The 27,446-nt window shown below is 42.4% G+C and overlaps 1 protein-coding gene across 1 annotated transcript; it reads right to left on the minus strand.

Moving 5' to 3' along the window:
* Positions 1 to 363: 363 nt before the first annotated feature.
* On the minus strand, positions 364 to 26,531 carry LOC117430819 (Krueppel-like factor 8). Its single transcript, XM_059001362.1, has 6 exons — positions 26,139 to 26,531; positions 17,363 to 17,464; positions 10,895 to 11,384; positions 9,394 to 9,505; positions 7,549 to 7,682; positions 364 to 4,090 (listed from the first exon to the last, which is right to left on the minus strand). Exons 1-6 carry the CDS (start codon positions 26,241 to 26,243, stop codon positions 3,909 to 3,911), a joined length of 1,125 nt encoding a protein of 374 aa, XP_058857345.1. The 5' UTR covers positions 26,244 to 26,531; the 3' UTR covers positions 364 to 3,908.
* Between the last annotated feature and the right edge of the window lie 915 nt (positions 26,532 to 27,446).

Consider the following 27,446-nt stretch of genomic DNA (forward strand, 5'->3'; position numbering starts at 1 on the left):
GGTGAGTAATTAGCATTTGAAATCGCTGTTCAAATAGACATAGTAAAGCATCCAGACCATTTAAACAGATCCATTAAAATGCAGGGTTTTTTATATTAGATTATATTATTTATATTAGATATTATGCATTTGTTTAAATGTAAAGAACGACTAAATGTACAGTATTAAAACACTGCTCTTTAATTCACCATTTGTTTTCTTTCTTGTTTTCCTCTCACTCGTAATGTGTGGTCACACACACACACACACACACACACACACACACACAAACACACACACACCCTCACCCTCACCCTCACACACACACACATACACACATTTTGTAATAAAACTTTTATTAAATAAAATGCAGAAAAGCTGGAGTTCCACCAAAAAAAACTTTATTTAAAATCATGACTACACAGGAAAAACAAATCATTTCCCAATTCCTCACAGTATCAAAAACTTCCTCACGGATTTCTAAAGATGTGTTCTGTTCAATAAAAGTTAACTGCATTGCACTGTGTGTTACATTACTGGCCTGTAGGTTTCTGCATAAAAAAAAGAAAAAATATATCTTGTATGACATAGCATTAGATTATAATCAAATATTAAACCAAAGAATGACATAATACCTAAAAGAGCAGTTACCTCTTTCTTCCAGCAGGTGGCACTGTCTGGAACAGTGTGGTCTGTGTATCGATCAGTCTCACTTGAGCCAAATACTGCAGACATTTTCAGAGGCAGACAGCTCCTGTCGAAAATGCTCTTCAATGACACTATAATCTGTACAACCAAGCTACTGTAGCACAATGACAACTGCAGTGCGCACAGTAGAATGGTACCACGTCAGAAACTGTTTTCTATTTTGACATTCCAATGGTATCGTAATAATAAGAACCAGTATCAGGACCACTGTGCAATATATCTTCCAATTCTGTTGTGTTTGTGCTGGTAACAGGTTTTATGGCTGGGTAATACACTGTTAATGTAAACATATAGCAATGGCTACCATGGTTCAAATTTAAACAAAATCAATGGTACTTTCAACAAAACAGCATCACAATATCTAGTCTGTGTTAAAAATAGAACTCACACCTATTACATTTAAGATTCTTCAGTTATATACAATATTTACATTTTTTAAAACATTTTTACTAAGATTCAGAAGTTACAATGAAATAACCTTTAATATTATAAATATGTGGTTGATATGACTGTAGCATGGAGTCAAAAGATGTTGTTTATACTCAAAATTGTGAAGAGACTTCCCACACACATCAAGTTGTTTTTTAAATTGTCAATTAAAATACTTACTAAATATATAGTTAATTGAAAATATGCTTGTCTAAGCATAAACACTACCATCCTCAATCCAAATTGAACTGTGCTTTTTTTTGCATGCAGCAAAATCAAAACCAAGTGCCACCTACTGGCAATGAAGTGTAACTGCTCTTAAGGAAATAAAAAAAAGCACTGCAATACATTTGTTTAGGCGACAGGAGAGGTTTACATTAAGCAAAATACAGTATATCTAATAACAGATAACAGATACGCAGAAGTGCCATGGAGGACCAAAACTTGACAGTTAACATTTTTTCCCTGGCATAATAAGGGAACTGTTCAAGTGACTGTATGTTTCTGACTCTGCTTTATTACATTAAGTTTGACTGTTCACTGAACAAACAGGACAGAGATACAGCAAAGTATTTCACATCTCAAACCATTCATAGATTTCGTGTTCTTTTTTTTCAGGCATTCTGAAAGGGGACCAACACTTCCGCCCTTTCCCAACTGGACCCCGCTGTAGCTATTGTGAAGTGAGTAGCAGTACAGAGGCGGTAGAAACCACACATTTTAGGAGAAATGCTCACTGGATTTCTAGGTAGACTGACCCCAACTGTAATGATTAGGGATACTGCATACTTCAGTATGGCTTTTAAAATGGGGGTCCCAGTGACTACTTAAAAAATGCACACAAGTATATATTTAAAACAGCAAAGTCAAAATGCACGTAACCCTCCATAGAATTCTATACTTTTATTTATTTCTTAGTTGTTGTTTTTCTATTTATTATTTACAGTAGGCAACATCATCAAATCAGAAAACAAGAAAGAAAAACTTTTTTTTTTTTTTTTTAAATAGATAATACATCATAAAAGCAAAAGAAACTAAATCTGAAAAAAGTGCCCTTTTTTGTTCTTTAAAGTTGGTTTCCAGAGGGGAAAATCTTCAAGAGAAAGAAAACCGGTGCTCCTGCTGCTTCTGCTATAACCAAACTGTTCCTCTGCCGTACCAGCTTGGAGAAGTGGAACCAAAAAGCCAGTCTTAAGCTGGGTCTAACTTTGTAGAGCCACTTAAATTGCATGTCAGTAACTGAAATAGCAGCCAGCCAGGAATGGGACACATACAAGTTGCTTGAGTAGACCAAAGTAAAACCTTGCTCTGCTCTACACAACCAATTGTGCAACTGCTCTTAAGTTGCCATTTAACTGCCTACTTCTACACAAGGCGGTGTCTAGGCATGAATCTACAGTTAAATATAAATCCATAAATCCTTCTTCAAAAGAATTACATAAACCTCTCTATCCCGGCAGCAGAATAACTGACCTGGCCAGATTCAACAGGTGATTTTCCACAAGAAAAAGAAGCAGCAGATATGAACCAAAGACTCACAGGCTGCAACAGCAGGAACCACGAGGCAGCACTGTCTCCTAATCTATTACAGGGTTTTTTTTTGTGTTCTAAAATTTCACAGTCTTAAAAATGATAAAATACCAATGCTGCTAAACTGTCATATATTTGATATAGTTCAACTGTATCACAGCTATGTGCAAGTGTGTAGCGGCCAGCAGCTGTGTGCTAGGACAGCAGGGTTCTTGCGTGTTGGCACGAGAGTATCACTCAAGTTTCAACGTGAGCCACCTGAGTGAGCAAAAAGTGGCAAACAAGCAAAGCAATTGCATTTTACAAGATGTCAATGTGAAGACTCACAAATCTTTCTCAAGCAACTACAAAACAAACCTTACAATCGTTCATTCCAAATGGGAAGGGAGACTCTTTCCAATTGGGAATCAACAAGTGGAAGGAGAATTTCTTTTTGTTTTGATTTTTCAATGCCCCTAAAAAATACTGTTCTTGTACCACCCTTAAAAAAACACAGCCATTTATTTATTTAAACAAAAAGGAAAAATTCACAGTCTGGAAACATTTTCTCTCCTCTCTCTACCTTTCTCTTTCTTTCTTTCTCTTGCTGTGTTAATTTCTAAGGCATCCACAGGTGCCATGTCTAAAGTCCAACCAAGCTGAACGTTGTAAAGATCCCTCACAGTGAGCATGCTCAGTGTGAAAGCAAGGCTGAAGGCAGGGGCTGTAATAAAGGGGAATCAGAAAATGGCAGCCAGCTAAAACCACTACTCTTTAAATAATACAGTTACCGTAGAACTTCAGTTATGCATGTATATTATTATTTTATTTACAGTAATACATTTGAACTTTTGTAAAATCATCTTATAGCACATCAAAGAATTACAAAAATGGCTGCCATTTTCTGATTTTGTAGCCTCCTCACCTCAAGCCCTTTGCATCGACTCTAGCCTTTTTGTTGTTGTTGTTGAGCGACTTTTTGCCCTTTCCTTATCTACTCACTCCTATTGGTTTAAATTTAGTTTAAAAAATAATGAAGATGGCGACTGCTGAGTGACACACAGGCCGGCATCTTTGACAGCAGAGGGGACCAGAACACTCCCATTGCTAACGGATACAAACCCCGCCTCCTTCCTGCAGGACCCACCCACTTCAGGAAACAGGTGGAGTCATGGTCTGTACCCGTCCAGTTCAGTATGGCGGAGAGCTGTCAGTTCCCTCCCTCCCCCAGGGCAAGTGGAGCTGTCCCCATGTGGGTGTGGTATGTGCAGAGGCCCCACCCCTCACATCATGACGTGTCGCCGCCGGTGCAGAGCCAGGTGGTCGGAGCGCGAGAAGCTGCGGTCGCAATCAGAGCAGCGGAATGGCTTGATCCCAGTGTGCTTGCGGAAGTGTCGCGTCAGCTCATCGGAGCGGGCAAACTTCCACGTGCATCCCTCCCATGTGCAGTGGTATGGCTTCTCCCCTGAAACGCAACACAGAGAACTGTGTTAGTCATACAGCTCGCAGGCAGCTCACAACAGAACCCCATTACACTTCCACCAACAATATCTCATTATTATTATTATTATTATTATTTATTTCTTAGCAGACGCCCTTATCCAGGGCGACTTACAATTGTTACAAGATATCATATTATTTTTTACATACAATTACCCATTTATACAGTTGGGTTTTTATTGGAGCAATCTAGGTAAAGTACCTTGCTCAAGGGTACAGCAGCAGTGTCCCCTACCAGGGATTGAACCCACGAGTCCAAAGCCCTAACCACTACTCCACACTGCTGCCCATCTTATACAGTCGGTGCCACCTAATCGGGATACTGATAATCAGGATTGCTGCTTAAATGGGAGACAGTTCTTCCCAATGCTATTGAGGTTGTTTAATTGGGACGTCACTTTGTTTAAATGGAATACAGTATTTTAAAATGATGAACGGAGATCGCTTTTCAGAGCAAGACAGGTCGTCTAGCGCAGTGCAGCGAGTATGTGATTACACTGTGACTTGCATAAATTGTGTAAACCCCATTGAACTCTTGAAGAAGGAGGCGTCTCCTGTGGTTTCTCAGGCTGCTGTTGCAAAGAAACATTGACCCGTATTTTAAATTATGTATTTAACATTTAATCATAAAGTGATGTGATTTAATTCTTTTTCATTTTTCCTTCTCCTGAGGTGTCCCGATAAAGCGGCGCTGACTGTATGCATTGTCTTCAGCCCTGGTTCAGCAGGAAGACAGATATATCTCGCTCCACGTCAGTCACAGTTTAACCAGTGATCTGCAGGTTAATTCACCTTGACTGCCACAGTGAATTTATCAAGATGAGCATCAAGGATATGGACTTTGAGGGACATCCTACAGCCCATTGTGCCGTAGTTCTTCACCAGAGTCTCAACCAGCTCCACATAGTTTTCGGCCTTGTGATTGCCCAAGAAGCCCCGAACCACTGCGACAAAGCTGTTCCAAGCCGCTTTCTCCTTACTAGTGAGCTTCTTGGGGAATTCATTGCACTCCAGGATCTTCTTTATCTGTGGTCCGACGAAGACACCGGCTTTGACCTTTGCCTCAGACAGCTTAGGGAAGAAATCTTGAAGGTACTTGAAGGCTGCCGACTCCTTATCTAGAGCTCTGACAAATTGTTTCATAAGGCCCAATTTGATGTGCACCAGTGGCTCCCACTTGACGTTGTTCCTCCCCACAGAGAACTCGGTCCGCTGTGGCCAGTCCCGCCTGTGGTAGTGCGCCTTGGTGTCCCTGCTGTCCCAAAGGCAAAGATAGCAGGGAAACTTGCTAAAACCGCCTTGGAGACCCATCAGGAATGCCACCATTTTGAAGTCTCCTATGACCTTGATGCCATCTCAGAAAAATGCAGATATGTATCCACTTAGGCAGCTGGAACTAAACTGAACTGGTGGGCTTAAGGCCCCTGTATTTATACTACTATTTATATTACTGGAAAGTTCTAGAAAGTTCTAGAAGTTACTCCAAGTTTACTCAGCACTGAATCTATCTGGAATGTTCTGGAAAATAGGTAAATTTCAAAATATCACTGTCCTGGTCACAAAAGCAAAGTTTGTGGGGAATAATAGCCATTTTCTATACTTTTGAGGCATAAGCAATTAGGAAATAACACTTACTACCCAGGAACCAAAAAAAAAAAAAAAATTGTTACACGGTGTAATACATTGCTCACATGCACTGACAGACTCAAGTACATTCAACTTAACCCAGAAACACTTCATTATATAGACTACTTAAAGTGATTGTAGCTAACAAAAAAAATCTGTAACTCTTACAGACTGGGGTATTCCATTCGCTATAGTCTCAAATGTTCAGTTATGAAAAAAACACGTTATAGTAAGCTTTTATTTTAAAACATGATGTGGTGCTACACTTAGTTAAAGACATTTCTGTAAGCCATGCTTTCAGTTTGTGTTGCACTTGCTTGGTAATTTCACCTGGAGAGTGGCATTTCTTTGCATTCGTATTGTATTCAATGTGTGTGTGTGTGTGTGTGTCTATCACTGCGTGTGTGTCTATAGCGTGTGTGTCTGCCTGACTCAGTTTCTTATAGTTTTGAATGTAGGTATTGGGTCATACTTTATAGGGGGTGTTTATAACCTGAAAGCTGCTTCCTGTTACGGTGTACGGTGTACGCCTCCCAGAACACTCATGACAATTAAATGTGTTCAGGAGGCTGTGTGGTCCAGTGGTTAAAGAAAAGGGCTCGTAACCAGGAGGTCCCCGGATCAAATTCAGGCTCAAATTGTGACCCTGAGCAAGTCACTTAACCTCCTTGTGCTCCGTCTTTCGGGTGAGACGTAGTTGTAAGTGACTCTGCAGCTGATGCGTAGTTCACACACCCTAGTCTCTGTAAGTCGCCTTGGATAAAGGCGTCTGCTAAATAAACTAATAATAATAATAATAATAATAATAATAATAATAATAATAATAATAATAAATACAGCTTTCCTGTGAAGTCATTTTCATAAATAGCCCACACCTGTCACGCAAGACACAGCTATGCAAATCAAACAATTTGTGTCCAGACCTTTGTCCTACTTGTATGTTCCTTTGGGGCCCACAATGACCTCTGAACCCAAATGGGTTGCCAAGCAGTCAGTCTGTCACTGAAGACAAGGGGAGAAAGTGTGGCCTTGGTGTGAGAGCAGGGGGCTGGAGCAGGAGCTGCAGGTTAAATTCCTGCCTAACTCAGGGACTCCCAGGTAAAGAACTGCAGAGCCCAGAATAGGTCTTGTTGCAGGTCTTGTATGATTTTTAATTCCACATTTTGTTCCTGATGCAGACTGGGCACTCATTTCAATGAAAAACAAGTACAGTACTTCCTGTACTTTTAATAGATGTTGTAAATTATTTTTATATTCTATTAAACACATACCTGGCACCCCTACTGCCTACTCTTGAACAATATCAATATATCTGCTGTTTTTGAAGAGCAAGCCAAGACTAAGAATCAGCACCCGCTTCTGGAGAATTTCAACTTAAACAAAAATGTTAAAGCCACCAGAAACTTCAAAAAGTAGACGTCAGGTCCTATATCCACCGTATGTACATGTAAAAATGGAAGTGTGACTTACGGACAGGTTCCTCAACGTATCCCCAGATTCTTGTACTCACTACAGCTATAAAAAGCTTATATCCCCATATCTTCATACTCTCAGAATGTCTTTACCAAGTTCCAACCCAATCTAGGATTCTAGGTTCTAGAGATAACGTAACATTCTAAGGAGTTGACATCTCCACTGTGCCCTCAGCACAGGGTCTGCATTCCAAGCGAGGCATAACAACAACTTACAGTTCCATTGAAGGATGACAGATAAATCCCTAAAGGTCTAGTCCCTTCAGCAGAGCCCGAGCGGGGTGAGACCAGCAGCAGATGGAGGAGCTCTGAAGGAAGTGTGTACCTGTGTGTATGCGGCGGTGTGCCTTCAGGTGAGAGCTCTTGGTGTACACTTTGTTGCAGCCATCATAGTCACACTGGTGGACACGCCTCCTCTTCATCTCCGGAGACCCGAGGGCCTGCCGGTGTGGGGTGGAGCTGAGAGAGGAGAGCACAGAGCACTGGTCAAGACAAACACAATGAACACCGTACCAAGTTTCTCTTTAATCCCACAGTCCGTGGGTGCAGCAGCTAAAATCTATCAACTCACAGACTGAAGACTAATTGGTGGAACGTGGTGGATTCAGTTTAAAGTTATTAGATCTACATATCTCAGTGGTCTTCATGTCATTTCCCAACCCCTGCACATCACAGCATGTACAGTGTTCTAGAGGATCACTTTCCAGCAATACACCTTCCAGCCTCTTTCTGATCCTCTCTGACTGCTGGGCTATACATAGCTGCTGACTCAGCGGAATGCGAAAGGATTTACTCCCGTTGCCGGGAGAGAATTCCCAGGACGACCCGCCAATAACTTACTGACAGTCCAGGGAGAGAACTCACTCTATCCCCAAACGATGAAGCAGGTCTATGGAAAACACCTGCTTGTAATTTCCAAAGATATAGCGGTAGTATGTGTTTGTATTTGTACCTGCAATTACTGCTTGGCTATTTAGAATAAATAGAGTAAAGATTTATAATTGACCGCAGGTCTGACTTGAATGTCGCCTTCATGATGTTTTTTCAATATTTTTTTTTTTTTTGTCTATGACCAGCAACTAGAACGGAAGTGCACATCCTAAACTCAAAGCACCTTAACAGATGTATTCTTAATGTAATATAAATATAACCTCCCTTGTCTACCCAATGTTTATCCTGGAAGATAAAGGGTGCAATACTGCCATGGTGACAGCAGAGGGCGTTGCTTGTATGTGTTTGTAGTGCTTTGTATTTTTCACTGCTGGCTCCAGTCCAGCCTGCTGCTCTTTCCCAATCCGCAGCAGGGCGTGGAGGCAGCAAGCAGACTCCTCGATTACGTAACCACTGAACACCAAGCACAAGCCTGCAGTGAAAAGCCTTGCCAGACTCCATACCCCATGCCCCCCTCCTCACACAGGAGACAGAGAAAAACCCTTGCTAGTCCACCCACCTGGGTTACCTGTTTCAAACAGGGAGGCTGACACCGGCCACCCATCCCCTTGTGTACTGATACCATGGCAACCACCCTTTGAACAGGGCAGGCCTGTGAGCCTGCAGGCTGGGGAGGTGTTCAATAAAACTGCAGTGTTATTAACCCTGGTATGTGTGGTGTAAACCATGCACTGGGTGCCTTTGGGTGCATATCAGACCTAGCAAACAAATGTACTGTAGTGAGAAACAACAACTGCACAACTGAAACATGTAACCAAAACTGTTGTGGCAAAAACTTGAGTGGGAATTTCTAATAAAAAAAAACAAACATATTTGAGTCCTCGAGCACTACGAATTTGACAAGTCAAAGACAGATTTTAACTGTCAACTCACTCCTAGGTAGAATGTCCTTTCCTGACAATGGTTTTGTTCCCAGACTATATTTTCATTTTGACTCAACACTATGAGCTTCTTAAGATTTAATACTTGGTTTACGCTCCCCGTTAACACTTCCTGTGTTACAGGCAATTGGTTCCCCGTCTGACCCCACCGAGATTAATATGTGCAGAACAAGATGCAAATGTCAGGCCCAGGTGGGGTCCTAATACCTGTAACACAGAAATTTAACAAAAAGCTCAACAGCAAAACAATAACAAGGCTGTTTTATTTGTAAAGGTTAGTAATCCTTTTGTGACGGTTTCATAGTTGCTGAATTGGGCCCAGGGAATGCCACACTTACCCCATCCCAGAATGCAGTGGGTGGTAGGAAGTGGCGCCGGTCTCTGTGCCACTCTCTGTGTCACTGTCGCTGTTGATCTCTACCGGGGAGGTGGAGCCAGGCTTGATCCGAACTGCGGGAAGACAGGGGAGAAACTCAAACACAGCCCCACAAATCAGTCCTTGCGAACCTTCTATTCAATTGACAACATTCTCTGGAAAATACCTTAATATGTGATGCGCAGCACTATGTGACACCTACATCAGTTTTAAATAAAAACATAAACTGCTTGAAGCCTCACGCTTTGGCTCATCTTCTCAGTACAGTAACCAGTCTGTTCTTTTCCTATCACTTGCATTTTTTTCAATGCAATGCGTGACCTGAAGTGAAATGCAGGTCCGCACCAGCAGAGCAGCAATAAAATACAAGAATATCTTCACGGGGGAAACATTAAATTGAGTCCATTAATATAAATGAATAATACAAAGTTTACAATGAAGTACCTACAGGACATGGAGCATGGCAACCGTATCTTTTCCTCTTTGAGAAACTTTCAGAATGAAGGCAGCCCCACCCCTACACACACTGTCCCCGGCTGACCGAACAAGACCACCCCCTCCAGAGCACAACATGAAAGGCTTCCCTGAGGGGGTAAGAACACACTGGCTACTGTTCATGTATCTCTAAGTAATGGTCCATCTTCAGACTGTTAAAGCCTAATTACTGTCCACAGAAGAAGATGGTCAATTCATTAAACTCTAACTAAAACAGACTGGAATACAAATTATTATTATTATTTTTATTATTACTACACTCTGCTTAGATTACGGTTTACTTACACAATTTCTGAATGAATACCTTCTTTTATGTGAGTATGTGCCTAGACAGTGCTGCAGTGTAAGGGGCTGAACCAATACCCTGAAAAGCCATAGCTCGGTTTTTAAAGCATTTCACGGTTGTGTTCTCATTGGGGTATAGGTTTCTCAAATCATTGTAAATGGCAGAGATGAGTTTAATGCAGTTAGTGTACTTATCACTGTTTACATTCCTCACTACAAGCAGGAGCAACGATTTAGGAAACAAAACAGACGTCAGAAGAAATTAGTTTCCACAATGAGAGCCGTCATATTGAAAACATATTGACAATACTGACTTATGGGACTCCCTGAATATAATACAATATTAAGGCAACAACAAATGATTTGGCATATTTTTAAAGAGGAGACTCAGGGATACCAAGAGATTTAATGAGCAAGCAGTCTGAGTGAAGTTATCCAGCAAGAAGCTCCCCATGCCCAGCTGTGCTGCTTTCCTAGAAAAAGGAGAACATTTCGGGGGCGATATTCTACTTGTGAGATGTCTTGCTCATTAACGTATGTTTAAAGAGGAGACAATTATCTATTCAGGGATACCGAAATAGTAAATAAGTAAGGGGTCTGAGTGAGGAAAAATGGGTAATCCAACCCCCACCCCTAACACTACTGTATACGAATATCATCTGGTTTCTAGACATGCTTCTTACCCGATCCCTCGGATTTGCCGTCGCTGCCGATGAGGGGCACAGTGATGGAGCCTGTCAGTCCGTCGCTGGGCATGGTGGTGTAGACCACGGGCATTGACTGCACCACCACCGGGATGGTCTGCAGGCCGCCCATCTTGCTGGGCAGGTTGACGGAGGAGATGGTGTGGATGACATGCAGGATCTGCTGGCCGTCCGCCCCCTGTGTGGAGGCCAGGATGGAGCCGGGGGAAAGGACCGCGGGGATGGTGGAGCCCAGAGTGAGGGGTGGGGGGTTGTGCGTGACTGAAGGGGTGAAGCAGACTGGGGGCGAGGGACGGGGCTTGTTCAGGGACAGGTCGACGGGTTCGGTCTGGTCGCTGGACAGCAGCTCCTCCGGGGGCTCCGTTTTGATATCGCAAAGCAGGGGAGGCGGGGGGGAGGAGGAGGATGCCGAGGACTCCATCTTCACGGCGCCCCCTGCTGGCTGGGCTGTCTCTGCCGCCCGCTCGTACTGTGAGGTAGAGTGAGGAAAAGAGATATGGGGAGGAATGAGGGTGATAGAAATGGAGAGTGTGAGACAAGAAACAGAAGGAGGGTAAGGTGGGGGTGGGATAGGAGGGAGGGAGAGAGAGAGAGAGAGAGAGATGTGCCGTCAATAAATAATGTGTAGATTCATTGAAGATTCATTTTTGTACTCGGATCGGATTTGAAAATAATTGCAAATGGGTTGGTTTTTTCGGTATTGAAAACCGTAACGTGTTAATGAATGCATGTTAAAGAATGCATTTAAAATATGAATGGATTCTTCTGGGTTTGCTTACTGTAAAAAGAATGAAACCATAAAAATCCATATCGAGTCCAGCACTGCAAAATCATCCACTTGTATTTCAATTGTATGCAAAGAACACAACAAAGTCTGCAGAAAAAATTATCCACGCAAGAATGCAATTCCAGTTGGTTTTTACTGTACGGTACACCTTCCTCATTACCAGATACTAACATAGCAATTTGCTTATTATCTCTGATCTGCACAGAGTGCTGGTTCCTGGTTCCAGGGAACATTCCAGCTCGGTGTTGATATGCTGCTGGTGGATATGCAGGCTGTGTGAGGAAGGGTGTGGTCCACAGCAGCAATGTCTGTCTGCTCTTGCCTGCCCCACCCAACCCACAAGGAAACAGCTCACAGAGGCACCACACAGAACCTGGCTGGGCTGGAAAGTAATATGGCACATTTCCAAATGCACTTTGCCTTCTTGATAAACATTCAACAACAAAACTTTACCGGTCGTAAAGCTGCAGTGTCCCTATAATCATGTTAATTTATTCTATGAATATAAAAAATTACATATTGAAGTGTAATCAAGGTGCAATTTTTGAAGAAAACGCATCCTAGCATTGTGCTCTTTACTGTCTTCCATATGTTTCTGTGGATCTTGTTTACAGCCCAGTTAGTTTACATAGTTACCAGTTAGAACAACAGTCACCTTCCAAGCTCTGTGATAGCCAAGTAACTCAATCTGACCCCTTTCACAGGGCTTCAAAAGAAATACCTTTAATACACACCTTTCTCTTTTTAAATGTATTTTGTCCCCAGGGGAACACACCAGCAGTATTAATATAGGCTGTATGTTGATCCATCAATGTTTAGATCATGGAACAGACCTCCTTGAATGAACCCACTGATCCTTAAGGGACACGGGTACAGATTTTTAATGCTTACTATGCCAAGCACATTCAGTTTGTTTGCAGAACAAATATCAATCAGCCTGCTGAGTTGATCATTAACTATGTGTGCTGCTGGACACGACATATAAATGCACAAGTCTTCCTTGTTTATATATCAGTTAAAAACAAACTGAAGTACACATTTTCCTAATGTAACATTACTCAATCTAGTACAGCGGTCCATTTTCACAAAACCAGACTAGCACTTATCTTCGACTACCTAATGTTAAACTAATAAAGAATCAGTGCTAATCAAGGTCTTATTTCTATACAAACTGGCATTAAAGTCTATAAAACCCCATTATTATTGTCTCTGACCTTTATTTAAATCTGATTGTGACTGTGGTTGGAACCATTGACAATCAGGATGTAAAATGGGAATGGGAGGAAACCCACTTTTAAAGGTGCAGACGGAAACATAACATTATAGCTTGGGTTTGAATCCCAGACTCAATGCTGGCCATGTTGATTTCTCAGTCCTACCCAGCTACAGCTGAGCCTCTCCCCTCCTTAGCACTAGAAATGAGATTCCGAATCTCAGCCAAGCCTTCCTGAAAGGGGGATTTGATTTTTTTTAAACACAATTGACAATACTATTGCAGTTGTAGGTAATCTCATTTATTGGCACTTCTGAGCTCAAGGTGCTTCTTTTTCTAACAACCAAGAACCAAGTGCCTGGGAGAACGGAGGAGGCTGGAGCTGTCAGACTGGCAGACAAACAGACAAGGCTGTAAATCCATACTTGTTAAAACGTTTTTACACTCGCATACATCCCCCGCTAAGGCTATAAATACAAAATTAGCTTTATAATGATAAAGTAGATCACCATGACAACTATATGTAATCCAAGAGCATTCAGGTAAAAGTATTGCGACTGCGAAAATACACTAGATATCTCCTGATTCATTTTAACTCATGAAGCTTCCCATTCTGCAGACAAACCATCCTGGAGGTTCACCTGCCTTAGAAATAGGGCGACTATTCTAAAACAATAAATCAAAGAGCAATGTATGGCCCCCAGCTTACAGTATCACAGCCCTGCTCCAGTGTGGAGGGGCTAGTTTACCGTGTCACACACACACTTCGATGCCCTGACAAAGTGTGAGAATGTGAGGTTTACGGTTTCCTTTTATCTCAGTCTGTCTCAACCCCCCCCAACTCCCTGGTGACTGAGGACTGCACTGTGCATTTGCAGACAGACTCGAAATCTGAGCACAGAGCCCACTTCCTGTTTCTCAGCCACACAGCACTGTCAGCAGAGAGAACAGAGAAAGAGAAAGAGGGGAGTGGGTGGAAAAGGCCTTTGGTTGCCATGGCAACTAGACAGTGTTAGCTCACTGTCTTGCTCCATCTCTCTTAGACTTCAATCGTTTTTTTTCCCTCTCCCTGTCCTCTCACACTCCCACCCCTCTTAACTAATTTCTCTTTCTTCACATTCCCTTCCTTTTCCCGTGTCTCCCCCTTTCTCCTCTCTCTCTCTCTCTCTCTCTCTCTCTATCACACACACACATTCTCAACCACTCCCACCATTTCCCTCCCTACTTTCTCAGCCTCCCTCTCCTCTGGAGTGTAGCCATCCTTCATCTCTCCTCGCACTTTAAACCCTCCCCCTCTTTTCACCCCATAGCAACAACACCAACGCAAACCTTTTTTCTTTTATTTTCTTCTTTCTCACTTTCACTACCTCTATATGGCAGAGCTCTGGCTTCCCTCCCTCTCCCTCTCCAGTCTCTTGGGATGAAGCTTCTGCTGAATCTTTCTCCCCCCCACTCCCTTTTACCTCTCGCTGCAACCAGATGGCTGCTAAAATTAATTAGCAATAATAATAATAATAATAATGATAATAATAATAATACCTTAAAAAAAAGTTTAAAACCTAGTTCTTATTGTATTTAAAGAGTAGCTACAAATGTCATTACAATAGATTTTTTTGGCATTTCCCCTACTATTTGTTAGAGTTTGTAATCATTCAGAGTTCTGTTTCCCCATATTGTGTGGCTATCGTTTTCTCTAAACCTGCCTTTACCTGGTTCTGAGCTGCATTGAGATTATCTGTACGAACAGCCTCCCTCATTCTATTCAAATCACATGAAACTGTAGCCTTTTAACACGGTCAGCCCCACCTACCCTGTATATATATATATATATATAAACAGAGAGAGTGGATGCGGCTGACAGGCATTATGGAAGTGAAATTGAAATGGCATTTGAAGCTACTTAGTGTATTTTCTGGTAACACCATCAGTGAGTAATTAGTGTCAGGGTGAGCACCTCTGATTGAGTGTACGTGCCTCCCAGTAAGCAAACAGCCTCTCAGTGTGTCCAGGAGGGCCCTCATTTCCCTGCCTATCTCTGAGCATTCCCTGACAGTACTGCCAGCTGGTCTGGGCTCATGGCTGCCTCCACACACACACACACACACACACACACACAGATGAGAACTCTACAGCATGACTTCAACTTCCTCAATGTCGTCAATGTTGAAATGGCTTCATTTTAAAAAGAAACACTGTCCTGAAACACTCATTGCAGGCTTTATTTAGCTCATCTCGCTTGCAGGCTGTCATCATCATTCCGTCTTTAAAATAACCGTAAACGATTTCTTGGTAAACTGCAGGAAAAATCTACCCAGACCCAAACAAACCAAGTTTTCTATTGCAAGCTCGACAGTCCTGAAAGGGTTACGACCTTTATACGTTCAGTTGCAGTAGTTCTACCGGGTTTCATAGTGTCGTTACATGGAAATTGCCCTGTGTGCAGCGCAGTGAAGTTCTGTCAAGCTGTTCAGTTGTATGCAAAAGGCAAGTCTACTTACAAACCTGACCGACACAAGAGGGACAGATACTGGCTATATTTCCATCAGTACAGCTTTAGACAGAAGCTGACAGCTCTTAGGCAAATAACCATGTTACTTGTGAATGGTCTTTTGAAGAGGACTGGTAGAGCCACGTCAGGAGTGAAAGCATGAAAACATTAACCTCAAAAAGGAGGCAGAAGAGATCATGTGTATTGATATTTGACTGCTAGTAAGTAAACGCATTGGTAACACTTTTAGCAGATTCTTCAGACATCTATAAAGCACCTCTGGGGTTACAAAGGCACAGAGAGGAACACACGTATCCTCCCCTCCATGAAAATAAATAAAACATTGCAGGTGTTGGTGTCATGAAAAAGTAGGTCAACCTGCGTCTGCAGCCTATTGAATAATGCCGAAACAAATGTTAAAAGTCAAGTGCTTGGAGGAATTACTATACACCAGGTTACTGAATGTAGTTTTCAGGATATAGGTAAACATGAAAGTGCTTGCCAATGCTTGCAAGCATGAGCCTCTGCTTAAGAGACAGTCCATCTGAAACTGACAGAAGCTTGGGTGCACACCAGCAACCTCTCAGCCCCAGTGCAAGCTTCTTATCGCCTTCCAAAAGTTTCCCTCCCATTAAGACACATAGTTATTCCATTGTATCGTCACACACATAGGGGTCAGCATTTCCCATTATTAGAAAATGGCTTGGACCAACCCAAGAACGCATTACCTCATTTACCAAAGTACAAGCATAACAAAAACATTTCTCGAGTGTGTTGAAATATTTCACAGCAGGCCATACACCCCGTGTGTTGCTCACGTAGCGTATTAACTAATATGGCACAAAAAAACAAATCATTATTGCTATGCATTTCAACTGCAAATGCCTGCAGAGACAGAGCAGAGGAGACTGCACCATCTCAGATGCAGTGAGCGGATTCTACTTCTATAGACAATTAGGAAAGTCGAGGACAAAGAAGGATGATTTGCCATTAGAGGGGGGTGAGGGGCCAGGCAAGTACCCAAAAGACTTCAACGTCCCCAGGCCACACCCAGTGTAATCACTGAAACTCTGCATGTGTGCACATTTGTGTAAATGTGGGTGGGGGTGGGGCCGGTTTCAGTTTCTATACAAGGCTTGCTGGAGGCTGGTTTCTATGGCAACCTGGCTTGGATGCTGCAGATTCCACAGAGGAATGTTCAGGAAAGTTTGTTCCCATGGTTCTGTGAGAAGATCACACTAGAAAAGCAGGATACAATATTCAGATTTGCGTTGGTATTGTGGTCATCAAAGTGGTCTTTCATTAGCTGTCAACTGGGCAACAATTCTAGGGAGATGAAAATGCTGTGTTCATGAAGTACAGGGTCCCAGTTCTGGACAGCTGGGAATGGTGTTACTTTCTGTGCCTGGGAATTACAGCATTAAACCGATTTACACAACGAGACTCCTGCCAAGGTCTTTAAAATATGGAATGTCTCATAATACACTGCCACGTTGTTTATAAAAGTACTGTTCAATTAATAACACTTGTCTATGTACACACACACACTCACATACTGTATAAGAAATGCGGAAACATTCTTTGTGTGTATGATAATAGAAAATAGCAGATGCCACCCAATTTGAAAAAAAATACAAATACAAAACAAAACAAACTACTAGCATATTTGCTCTTTCTGTAAACCAAAGAAACAAGATTTTGAACAACCTTTTACCACCAATTGTGTCATGACAATATGCATTCTTTCTATTATTGCAATTATTTGATGTGTGCGTTTTGAGGGACAAAAGATGGAATGTCTCTGTACATCCCCTTCAAAGTGGTGTACAGTCCATTAAACAGCACATATCCCCCCGTCCTTCAGCTTTAACTTCACACAGCTCCCACTAATCACCCCCACCCCACTGTGCAGGAAGCACATGCTGGGATCCACCGCTCAGGTCTGGCTCACTCACTCACCGAAGCTCCCGGTTCTATGGGCTCCAGCTTGACTTCTATGGCTGGCATCCCCTCTAGCGTCAGTGTGCTGCTGGGAAAGGAATCCTTGGGATTGGCTGTGCCCTGAAAAAGGAGAGTGAGAGAGAAAGAGAGAGAGTGTGAGAGGGGGAGTGTGTTAGGGTGGGGGATGGAAAGCAAGGGGTCTCAAACTGCAATCTAAAGTCAAAAGCTCTTCTTTCCTGTTAAAAAAAAATTACATTTCTTGTTTATTTATTCACAGTGTGAATAGGATAGAGATGGAAATAAGCCTCCCATTCCATAGCAGTCCCTCCTGGTTTTACTGCTGTTTTCTTAAAGCTCCATTCAAGGTTTGGTTGTAAATGGTCTGTTTCCCTATAGTGGAGAAACATAACTTAATTTACAACTAGCAACCTGGTATAGGGGGTCCCCAGTGGGGGGCAGATCTGTGTGGAGTGCCGGGTAAGACTTAGTGTTGTTTGAATCCTGTTTTTGCCGAGTTGTCAATCCTGGGGGTCCTGAAAGGGAGCGCTACATTGGCCTTTGCTCGCCAGTGTGTTAGAGAGGAAAACCGTCTCATTGTGTTACAGTAGAGCAACCGCTGGTCAGGCGCCCACATCAGCACAGACTAGCCTGGCTGGTTCCTTGAATCCAGGGTTAAGTAGCTTTGCAAAGTGAAAAGAGGCTATTGGCTTGATGGCATGAACGGAGGTTGATCTTCAATAGGACATTTATAAAAAAAAATTAAATAAAAACAGGGGTAAAAAAAATGTATGGAAAAGGAAACAGCAAGTTTCACCTTTCCAACCACTCTGCAGGGTTTTCAAAATACAGCACATACTGTGACTATAAGGTTCAGTGGGAGGTGGGGGGGTGTTCTATGTCCTGTAGCACAGGAAGTGAAAATGTTGTGGCAAGAAAAACTGGCTTTACCTGAGTCAATAAAAAGATCAACAGCAAAACCACACATGACTTGTGAGAATGTTGTTATGCTATTGAGGTAAGAAATAGGCTTGGTTGATACACCTTTAAAAATAAAATGTGTAAATCTTCATCAGTTACCTATTAAATCAACTGACTTGAAAGTCGTAAGAAGTCATAAACCACATCCACCACAATTAAATCAAGAGTATTGTTTGAGCAGGAAAGGTCCCATTGACATTTTTATCTCATTTCCTTGGGGGAGTTAGATACCCTCACGCTTTAATAGAGTAAAACAATATAAGTAAACCACTATAACGCTGCAGTAAGCAAGAATACAAAATGAAGGACTGGTTTAAATCAATCTGACACACGTTCACAAGTCATCAGTTATTGTGCTAGTGAGTCTGTATGGGGAAAATAAAATGTAGCTATGTTAGTTTATAAATGTATAGGACTCAAACTCCAATACATTTAGAGGAACAGTCTTGAAAACACAGGAATGGGCGGTTGGGGCTGCTGCTGCTGCTTCATATCCGACGATACTAAAAGCTTCTGGGTGACTTAAGATCCTTTCAGACAGGCTGTTTTATTGTGGCGAGAGGTCTTCTTGAATACCACTCCCGACTGGGTCCCAACACGAACCTCAAAACCCAATGGCCTCTTCTGTAACACACACTGAACTTTGACATCTAACTCAGACAGGCTGAAAACAAACCAATAAAGTTTGGGCGAGCATATGCCTGTAACACCACACCCTTTCCAAAAAGAGTTTCCAAAATTAGACGCACGGTAAAATACCAATTAGCCGGGGAGTGTGCCTTTGAGTATTGGTTAGAGCTTTCTGAGTAACAGTGCTTTATTCCTCAATTAAGGGGTGGGGTGACGCTACCAAGAGTCAAGAACTGTGGGTGCGTTCAGTGTTTCCCCTAAGATAGCTGTGCTGACTGCATTCAGCTGCTGTCTGCCTGAACGAACTGCTACAGTACATCCCTTGTTCTACAGTACCCATGCCTGCTCTACAGTATACACTATGGCAGATGTAAATGCCTTGTAGTTGCACTCTTCTGGAAAAGAAAGTATGGACAGAAACAGCTGGTTGACTAACTCATTGTAACAAATGTTCCTAGCTTTCATTAGCCCGCCACAAGCCACAACTTATGTCAGATTTTTCACTGTTTGCAAAGTGACCATGTAATACATTTATTATGGAGGGGGTAATTTGCCTGCAATTTGTTTATAAAGGGCCCAAACGGAGGCCACTGTGTCCTCGATTTGAATCCTCCCAAGAAGTTGTCCCGATGATGCCTAAATGCACAGCTCAAAAACGAGCAGTGTGTGTGTGTTACCTAGTCAAAATGTGAATGCCAATCGAACGGATTCTGACTTCAGTAAAAGGATATTCTATGTGAAGATGGTTTAACAGACAATGTTGGCAATGGTTTTAATATAGAGAGGTTCTCAGCTGCTCTGCTTTCCCTGGGGAAAGAGGTACAGCAGCTGAACACAGGCTAGCAGGGCCCCTTAACCCTTAGGTACACCTGTGACTTTATGAAACAATAAGAAGCATCTGTGAAGTGATTTACCTTACTGCGTTCCCCCCAGGACCAATGGCTCAGGCATCAGTCTATTTGAGCCCCCATCTTGGTAAGGCCCTGGAACAGCAGCCCCATACCATTCCACAGAGCTTGAGGAAATTCCACTGTGAGGTGTGGTAGAGAACAGGCAGGAATGGACCGCCTGGACAGATGGCTACCACTAAATCTGCAAACAAACGTGCTTGAACACTGCAGCTGTGCCCAACGAAACTTAGTAGGGTAATAATCATGCACGTGTGTACACAAACTCACACGCACATATTTTAATGTAATTTGTCTGTTAGGTGTTTAAAATGCTTTCGAGAAATATTTGTCGGTCTCCATGATTGCCACCTGTTTAAACAGGGAAGCTACACAATATCAGTAGTTTGTGAAGTCTTGGATACAGAAGAACATGCCGCCCAGCAGGCACGAGCGGTCACATTTGCTGGTTACAAGGTTTTAGAGGCTTGCCATAATTTCATACATGGACACAAAAATGGGAGTTGTTATATGAACAGTATGTGCACCATTACCAGAGACACATTCAACTAACGCAGAGGACACACACTTAAGTATTGAGTGTCAAAGAAGCGATCATTTTTGCATTCGTTCATATGACATCATTCATAAATGATACCAAAAAGATATACAAAGAAAAAATAAACGCACTGTACGGGAAAGTGCTCCTCTGCTTTTAAAGGTAACGTCGTGGGGTACTGGGGTTGTTTTACTGTAATATGATGTACAACCTTCGGATTAGAACCCCATCCTCGTCGCAGCTCTTTAATGTACTGTGTAGCTGCCATAGAGACTTGGCAAGAGAAGGAAACAGCTGAGCCCCCCACCCCCTCCAGCCAGGCTGTGAAGCGAATCGGGAGCAGGCTGGAAATCTACCCTGTAGCTCCATTCACCCGGACCAGAGAGGCTTAAAACTGAACAGAGAAGAGGGGTGCTCTGCTGAGCCGAGCACTCTGCAATGTCACTGCAGGGGAGGGTTTCTCAGTGTTTTGGATAACAGAAGCTGTGGTGGGGGGGTGGTAGTTGAAGGAGAACCTCAACGGTTAAAAGTGTTTTGGATATTACAGTGACGCCAAGAAGGAGAGGAGTTTGCATAATCTGGGGAGGGGGATGGTTTAGAGGCTGGAGTGATATTAGACTGTTAAAGTGAAGGGACTGCAGTGTTTGGAAGTGGGTGCGAGTACAACTCTCTCGTACAAAGAGCAGGGGCTGTAGGAGTGCAATGGATACAGGATGCTCACTGGGCAGAAATGAGAGAGAGATTCACTGTATATATTTGAGTTTTTTTTTTTTTGCTAATGCAGGTGTTTGTCTGGGCAGTGTCCTTCTACGACTGGACGTTTGATTGAATAGCACAACAGGACAGGGAAATACCGCAGGTCATAAATACACAACAAAAGAGCTCTGGTGTTTGAGTTGAATAGGACACCCCTGAGCTTGTTACAGACTGGGGGTAAATCAAGCTTTCAACCTGGAATGGGTGAAACTGCTAAGCAATAGGAGTCTTATTTCCATCCCTTCTTACTTCATACAATTACTCATAAAACCAATGATCCAGTAAACAAACGTTTTCTATCATGTTATAAACGTTGAAACATTTATCTATTCTCCATGCTTAAATTTGTAATTTTCCAAACACAAAATTGATTAAGTCAGGCTCTGAATAGACTAGATTAGGTCTATTCTAATGCAGAATCCCTGCAGCGGCTGTAATGGGTGCTGGCCCCTGGTCTCATGGGCCACGCTGGCGAGCATTCAGCATCAGTGTTTTACAACAGTACAGGGGAGCTGCCCAACTTTCCAAACAGCAATGAAGATACTGTAGATAGACGACTTTATCTCCGGCTCTGCTTCAAAATTTTCCACTCCTCCCTTCCCGAGCCTACAGGGAGTTCACCGGAACGTGGGGCCCCACCCTGCTCTCTTGCCACGGGCTAATTAACCATGTCACAGAGAGGGTGAGGGGATTAGGAGCCTAGGAGTCGACATATAAAAATAACAATCTCTCTTCAAATTCTGAACTTCAGTTTTTTGTTTTTTTTAAAACAAGTAGGGTTTTTGTTCATTCCATACAGTGTGCTTTGGTTGTGGATCTATGTCGTTTCCATCCTTGAGTATCTCAGTGTCTGATCGCTCCTAAACTCACCAAAGGAATCTGACCTGAAAGGAAACTAGGGAAACTAAGGAAGTGAGAGTAGCAAACAGCTGAACACAACTAGGGAATAAAGAAACAAACTTCTGTTTTTAAAAGTATTTGGAGTACTTGTTACTATTTTCTGATTAATACCTTTTTAGAACAAAAAATAAACACAAATAAAAGTAATTTAATTTAGTGGGGAAAAAAAAAAACAGTTGAAAGGCTTTTTATGAGAAGACAATTTTGTAAATGTCTCTCCAAAAGATATCATGCAAAAGTCTAACATAAATAACATACATTTTGAAAGAATATTCAAATGTGAAAATCCCATGCTCCTCCCAGCACAAGCACAAAGCAGTGCCCCAGTAGGTGCTATCATTGCTCTCCATGCAGAGAGAAGGGGACCCTCATAACCCCCAACTCACTAACATCTCTCTGTGCAGATTCCAGAGCAAGCTTCCCTACCCTCGGGAACGGGCCAGGGGTGGCTCATGTGATGTCAATTTGGGGACAGTGGGCGGAGGCGGGTGTGTGCAATCCCAGTACAATACTCCCTCTACAGCTTCCTATCGGGGGGCGAGGGGGGGGGGGGGCAGCAAAGGGGGGCCACGACAGTTACAACAAACAGGCTGCAGCTCCCAGTAAGAGTTCCTTATTAGAGGCTCAGAGCTGAGCTACCAGCTTGGCCCTGTAGCCAATTTCCCAGCTTTGTGTTTCCTATACAAACTTTGTCCAATAGTTCTTCTACAGAGGAGTCAGGTACAGCAGGATAAGGGTGAGAACTGGAACAGGGGTAAATGAGAGGCTGCTAAATTACCTAATGCAAGAAAATTATACAGTGCAATCAATAGGGGGTTAATGGAGTGTAATATTTGATATAGATCATCCACTGTTTAGATCATTAAAACATTACTCACTGATACTGAATGGTCAGCACTGGGATGTGTTTCTTCATACCTGCGGGGTGCCTTATGAATCCCTATTTCATTTATAATAATCTGACTAGTACATGTCTGATCAAGGGCAAATTACTGGTGAGTCATGCCTAAAGGTAGCTTTTAGTTTCATAACTAAATTATGAAAACAAAGTGTAGGAGGTAGTGAAGCTCATCATACTCATACCCTGTATATGGAAAATACACAGAAGTGTATCAATGAGGGGTTGTCCAGCAATCTGATACCGACTTCAATGGTACAGATGATACTTGATTTTCATGAAAATGGTACACATGCAGTTTTTCTAAGAATTCTCCAATTCACAGTGGGATGCTTGGTCAGCAGAGACAGGGTTTCTGTGTTTGAGGACAGATTCTCACTCTCACTTTTAGGAGGGTTATTTTGACACCAGAATTTAACACAGCCAAATGATTTGCTATTTTCTATGTCTCTGTCCCCAGTTCTCCACATGATGGGAAAGTGAGAAATGAATGGAATTGTGTCGTGTAGCTCCGTCTGTCATGAACACCCCCCCTACCCCCCCCCCCACCGCCCTGCACAGCTGTGACCTTCCATGCATATCCTCCAAGCCAGCCTCCTGTTCTCAATCAGCTCACCCTGTCTTAAAGAGACAGTGCACCAGCAAATAGCTGACAGCTAATCTTAATTCGATAAGGGAATGGTTTTAGCTGAGATACCTAGGGAGGTGTGGGAGGGAGGTGTGTGTGTGTGGGGGGGGGGGGTCTTTTATTGACACTGAGTGTCTGTAATAATGTGGCTATGTGTTATGGCAATAACTGCAATAATGCAAAAGGACTTAAGGATTTTATAGAAGGCTGATGTTTCTGAAATGCACTGAATTTGTACCAAGCGTAGAAGACTCGCAAAGCATTTTAGTAACTTACAATATTTTTAGTTGCTTCACTTTTTTAAGTTTTTTAAGCTTTCCTTTGTTCGGGTGTTTGTAATCTTGCAGGTTACGTTGCTCCAATACTGCCATTCATTACCCCCGCCCCCCCTTATAGTAAAGACTATATCGTTGAATCAGTTAAATTCAGATAAAGTGCTGAGGAGTAGCCTTTCATTTCCTTAATTCAGAAATTTGTGTAAGAACGTGACCTTTCAACCCTGTTGGCTCCAACTGGTCTATATCATAATACAGTATGGTATTTGAAATAAAATATATGTTGCTACAAACAACAATTAAAAATGAAAACCTTAACACATCACTAAAACACATCACTGATAGTGATGTCCCCACCTCTACCCTGAACACCTCAACCCTGACCTGGAAAGACTAATCTCCTGGGCCAGGCAGCCAGCTGGATTGTTGCCATGGAAATAACAGGTGGCTTCTATGTCCTGGTTCTGCAGTAATCAGGGTCTCTCAGGCCAGTGATCCCCTTATCATTGGGTCACTTTGTCCAAGTCCCCTCCTAGCTCGAGCCAAAAGACCACACTGCCCCATGCTGATTTTCAAATGTTCTGTTCTGCTGTAACCTGCTGCAACATATATTTAATTTGAATGATTCAAGCATTCCAAATTCTAAAAGGTATTGTCAATGTCGACCCAGGGGACTTTTTCGACCTGAAAAAAGAAACAAGGATCAGGGATCACAAATGGAGATTAGATAAAGGGGCATTCAGAACAGAAAATAGGAGGCACTTTTTTTTACACAGAGAATTGTGAGGGTCTGGAACCAACTCCCCTGTAATGTTGTTGAGGCTGACACCCTGGGATCATTCAAGAAGCTGCTTGATGAGATTCTGGGATCAATAAGCTACTAACAACCAAACGAGCAAGATGGACCGAATGGCCTCCTCTCGTTTGTAAACTTTCTTATGTTCTTAACCTCTAGCCCACACTGCCTTGCTGACCCTCAGATACTGTACTGTATTCCATTCCTGCAGTCACTGTAAACATACAGACCTTCCAGTCCCATTAATCCAAATGCCTCACAGCCCCTTGGCTCTCTGCCCCTCAACCACCAAGACATTCTGCCTTCTAGCCAGCTCCCCATTCCAATTACATACTTCCACCAAGTCCCTAAGCTTCAACATGTATGCTACACTACCTCCTCATCAATCAGCTCTAACCACAAAGCCACACTGCCTCCAGGTCCCTCAGCTCTCCGTGGGGACTCACTAGACTACACTGCGCATCCTGTATTCCAGTTGAAGGGCCTTTATCAGACCTATGGTTTCAATTGTCGATTGGTATTTACAGCCCAGCTGAAACAATGACACCCCATAAATGTTATGTGGCATTCAGGCTTCTTTTGCAGGCAATATATTTTATTAATGACGATTTAAATGAGGTGTTTAAACATGACACTGTGTATTATGACATTAAATTACACTCAGCATTACATAGAGGACGACTGTTGAAAAAAATACCATTCACCTTGTTTTGAATTCATGTGAATAAACCTGAGTAATCCTGTGAGACTTGCCTTGGTTTTGCAACTGAAAGGTGTGGAAATGTCTTTTGCATGATATAAAAATGTAATTCAAATCTATTCACATGCAAGCGTATATCCAGTACAAGCTGTACATTAAAAGAAGAGAAAAAAAAACTCGTATTGCATCTAAATTACACTCCAATTAAAATCCATATAGAGCATAATAACAATCTGGAAATATAAACGCGTGTTTATTTATAGGTTGCCAGCGCTGGTCTTGAGCTGAGACATGAGTTTGATATTGACCATTGATAACCCCAACACACACCTTCGCTTCGAGCACCAATTATATCCGACCAGAGTAGCGTTTTTTTGGAGGCGGTACTGTAGCTTTAAGAGAAGCTTAAGATGGTGCCTCGCACTGCCGCTGCATCTGAGCTTCCTTCCTGTCGCACGCTTACAATTGTACAGCTTAAGACCGAGGGAGCTGATATCTGCAATGATTTGCAAGCGCTAATCCGCGAGTTAGCTGAACTCAAATAATACTTGCTTTTTTCAATACTACAGCTTTAACAACGTGCCCGACTGACCTGCTGCAAAATTGCTACCTACCCACCAAACCAGGCGACACTCCAATGACACAGAATATAATAGACGTCCCCTGTACTAGGCTAGCAGAAGTCTGTTAACCTATACGGGTTTCAAATATGTTTTGAACACATGGGAAGTTACACAGCAGGCACACAAAACCGTATCCCAATTTGGAAAACGTGAAACTGACTTACTTTCTTGTTCTTCGGAACCTCCGTGTGCATCTCGGTGGCAGGGGCAGATGCTGAGGAGGGGGGCGCCCGGGTGGGGTTACGGTTTCGCCGGCAGTTTATTTTCATTTAAATTCCTTTTCTCGGGTGGGACTTAGACCATAGCTTTCGCTTTGAAAAGCCTCTTTTCTCTGTGTGACTCTCCCTCGCTGTTGTTGCTCAGTTCGGGTAGAATTTTTTTTCTCTCCTCCGCCTCTCCCTGTCCCTGACCCCACCCTGCGTCTCCACCCCATACACTGCATGCAGTGTCAATCAAAGGTATTGCAGCCGCAGCCCTCGGGAGACCGAGCACTTTCGAATCTCCTTATTTGTTATTTTATTTCTTACCTAGTCGTCATCCCCACACCCCTGCAGGAGCCACACCTCAGAAGGCTACATGTTATATTTTTTAACACTGCACGCACTATCACTTTATCGTGTAATTGGATCGCTAGAAATGTAGTTTTGTTTCCAGCTCTTTCACACATTTTCATGTTAACTGTACCGTACACGGCAATATACCGTGTACATGCTTTACTCCGTTGCGTGTTGCATTCAGTTTTATGCATCTTAAAATAATGAAACACAATGCTATTTTCACTTGGATTAGCATGTGCACGTTTTCCTTTGTCTTAACCACTTTCTGCACGCAAATGAAAAACATGCTAGACTTGTGTTCATATTATTCTTATTGTTAGTAGTCGTATTACAGTAATGATGCCGACGATATTTCGTGAAATTTCTTCGCATTTTCTCACCTGCAGCAGCCCCGCCCACCGATTGCAGGTTGGTAAAGGGATGGAAACGCTGCCTGCAGAGGACACTCTGGAATGGGGAGTCTTGGTTAAATGTTGTTTTGCACTGTTTCATAAACACAAACTACATGAACGTGGTCAGTATTGCATTGCAAAAATACCTCAATACACAGGCAGCCCCATCATTTAGTATAACTTTCCTGACAAATCTAAAAGCCATGTAGTTTATTATTATTATTATTATTATTATTATTATTATTATTATTATTATTATTATTATTATTATTTAAAGTCCATACAAATAAACAAAAAACACTTTCTCCCTACACTTAACAGCTTGTTTCAGTCAACTGAATAAAAACCACAAACAATTAATGCATTGATTAATTTTCAATTACATAGGTGTTTGCCCGAAAACTGCATGGAGGGGCATGATAGCTATTAAAGATGCAGCCTGCATGATCACCAATAATTCCTCCTGTAAATGCTTAAAACAATAGTTGAAGCAACACTCAAGTCTCAAAGGCCATTGGCCAAT

Source organism: Acipenser ruthenus, chromosome 26, assembly GCF_902713425.1.
Source record: "Acipenser ruthenus chromosome 26, fAciRut3.2 maternal haplotype, whole genome shotgun sequence".
NCBI classification, from domain to species: Eukaryota; Metazoa; Chordata; class Actinopteri; order Acipenseriformes; family Acipenseridae; genus Acipenser; species Acipenser ruthenus.

Coding starts and splice junctions, on each gene's coding strand:
- LOC117430819 (XM_059001362.1), bottom strand. CDS start 26,243: ATGAAAATAAACTGCCGGCGAAACCGTAACCCCACCCGGGCGCCCCCC. Junction 7,683..9,393: donor CCACTGCATTCTGGGATGGG/GTAAGTGTGGCA, acceptor CTCCTCTCTCAG/CTCCACCCCACACCGGCAGG. Junction 4,091..7,548: donor ACACCGCCGCATACACACAG/GTACACACTTCC, acceptor GTTGCGTTTCAG/GGGAGAAGCCATACCACTGC.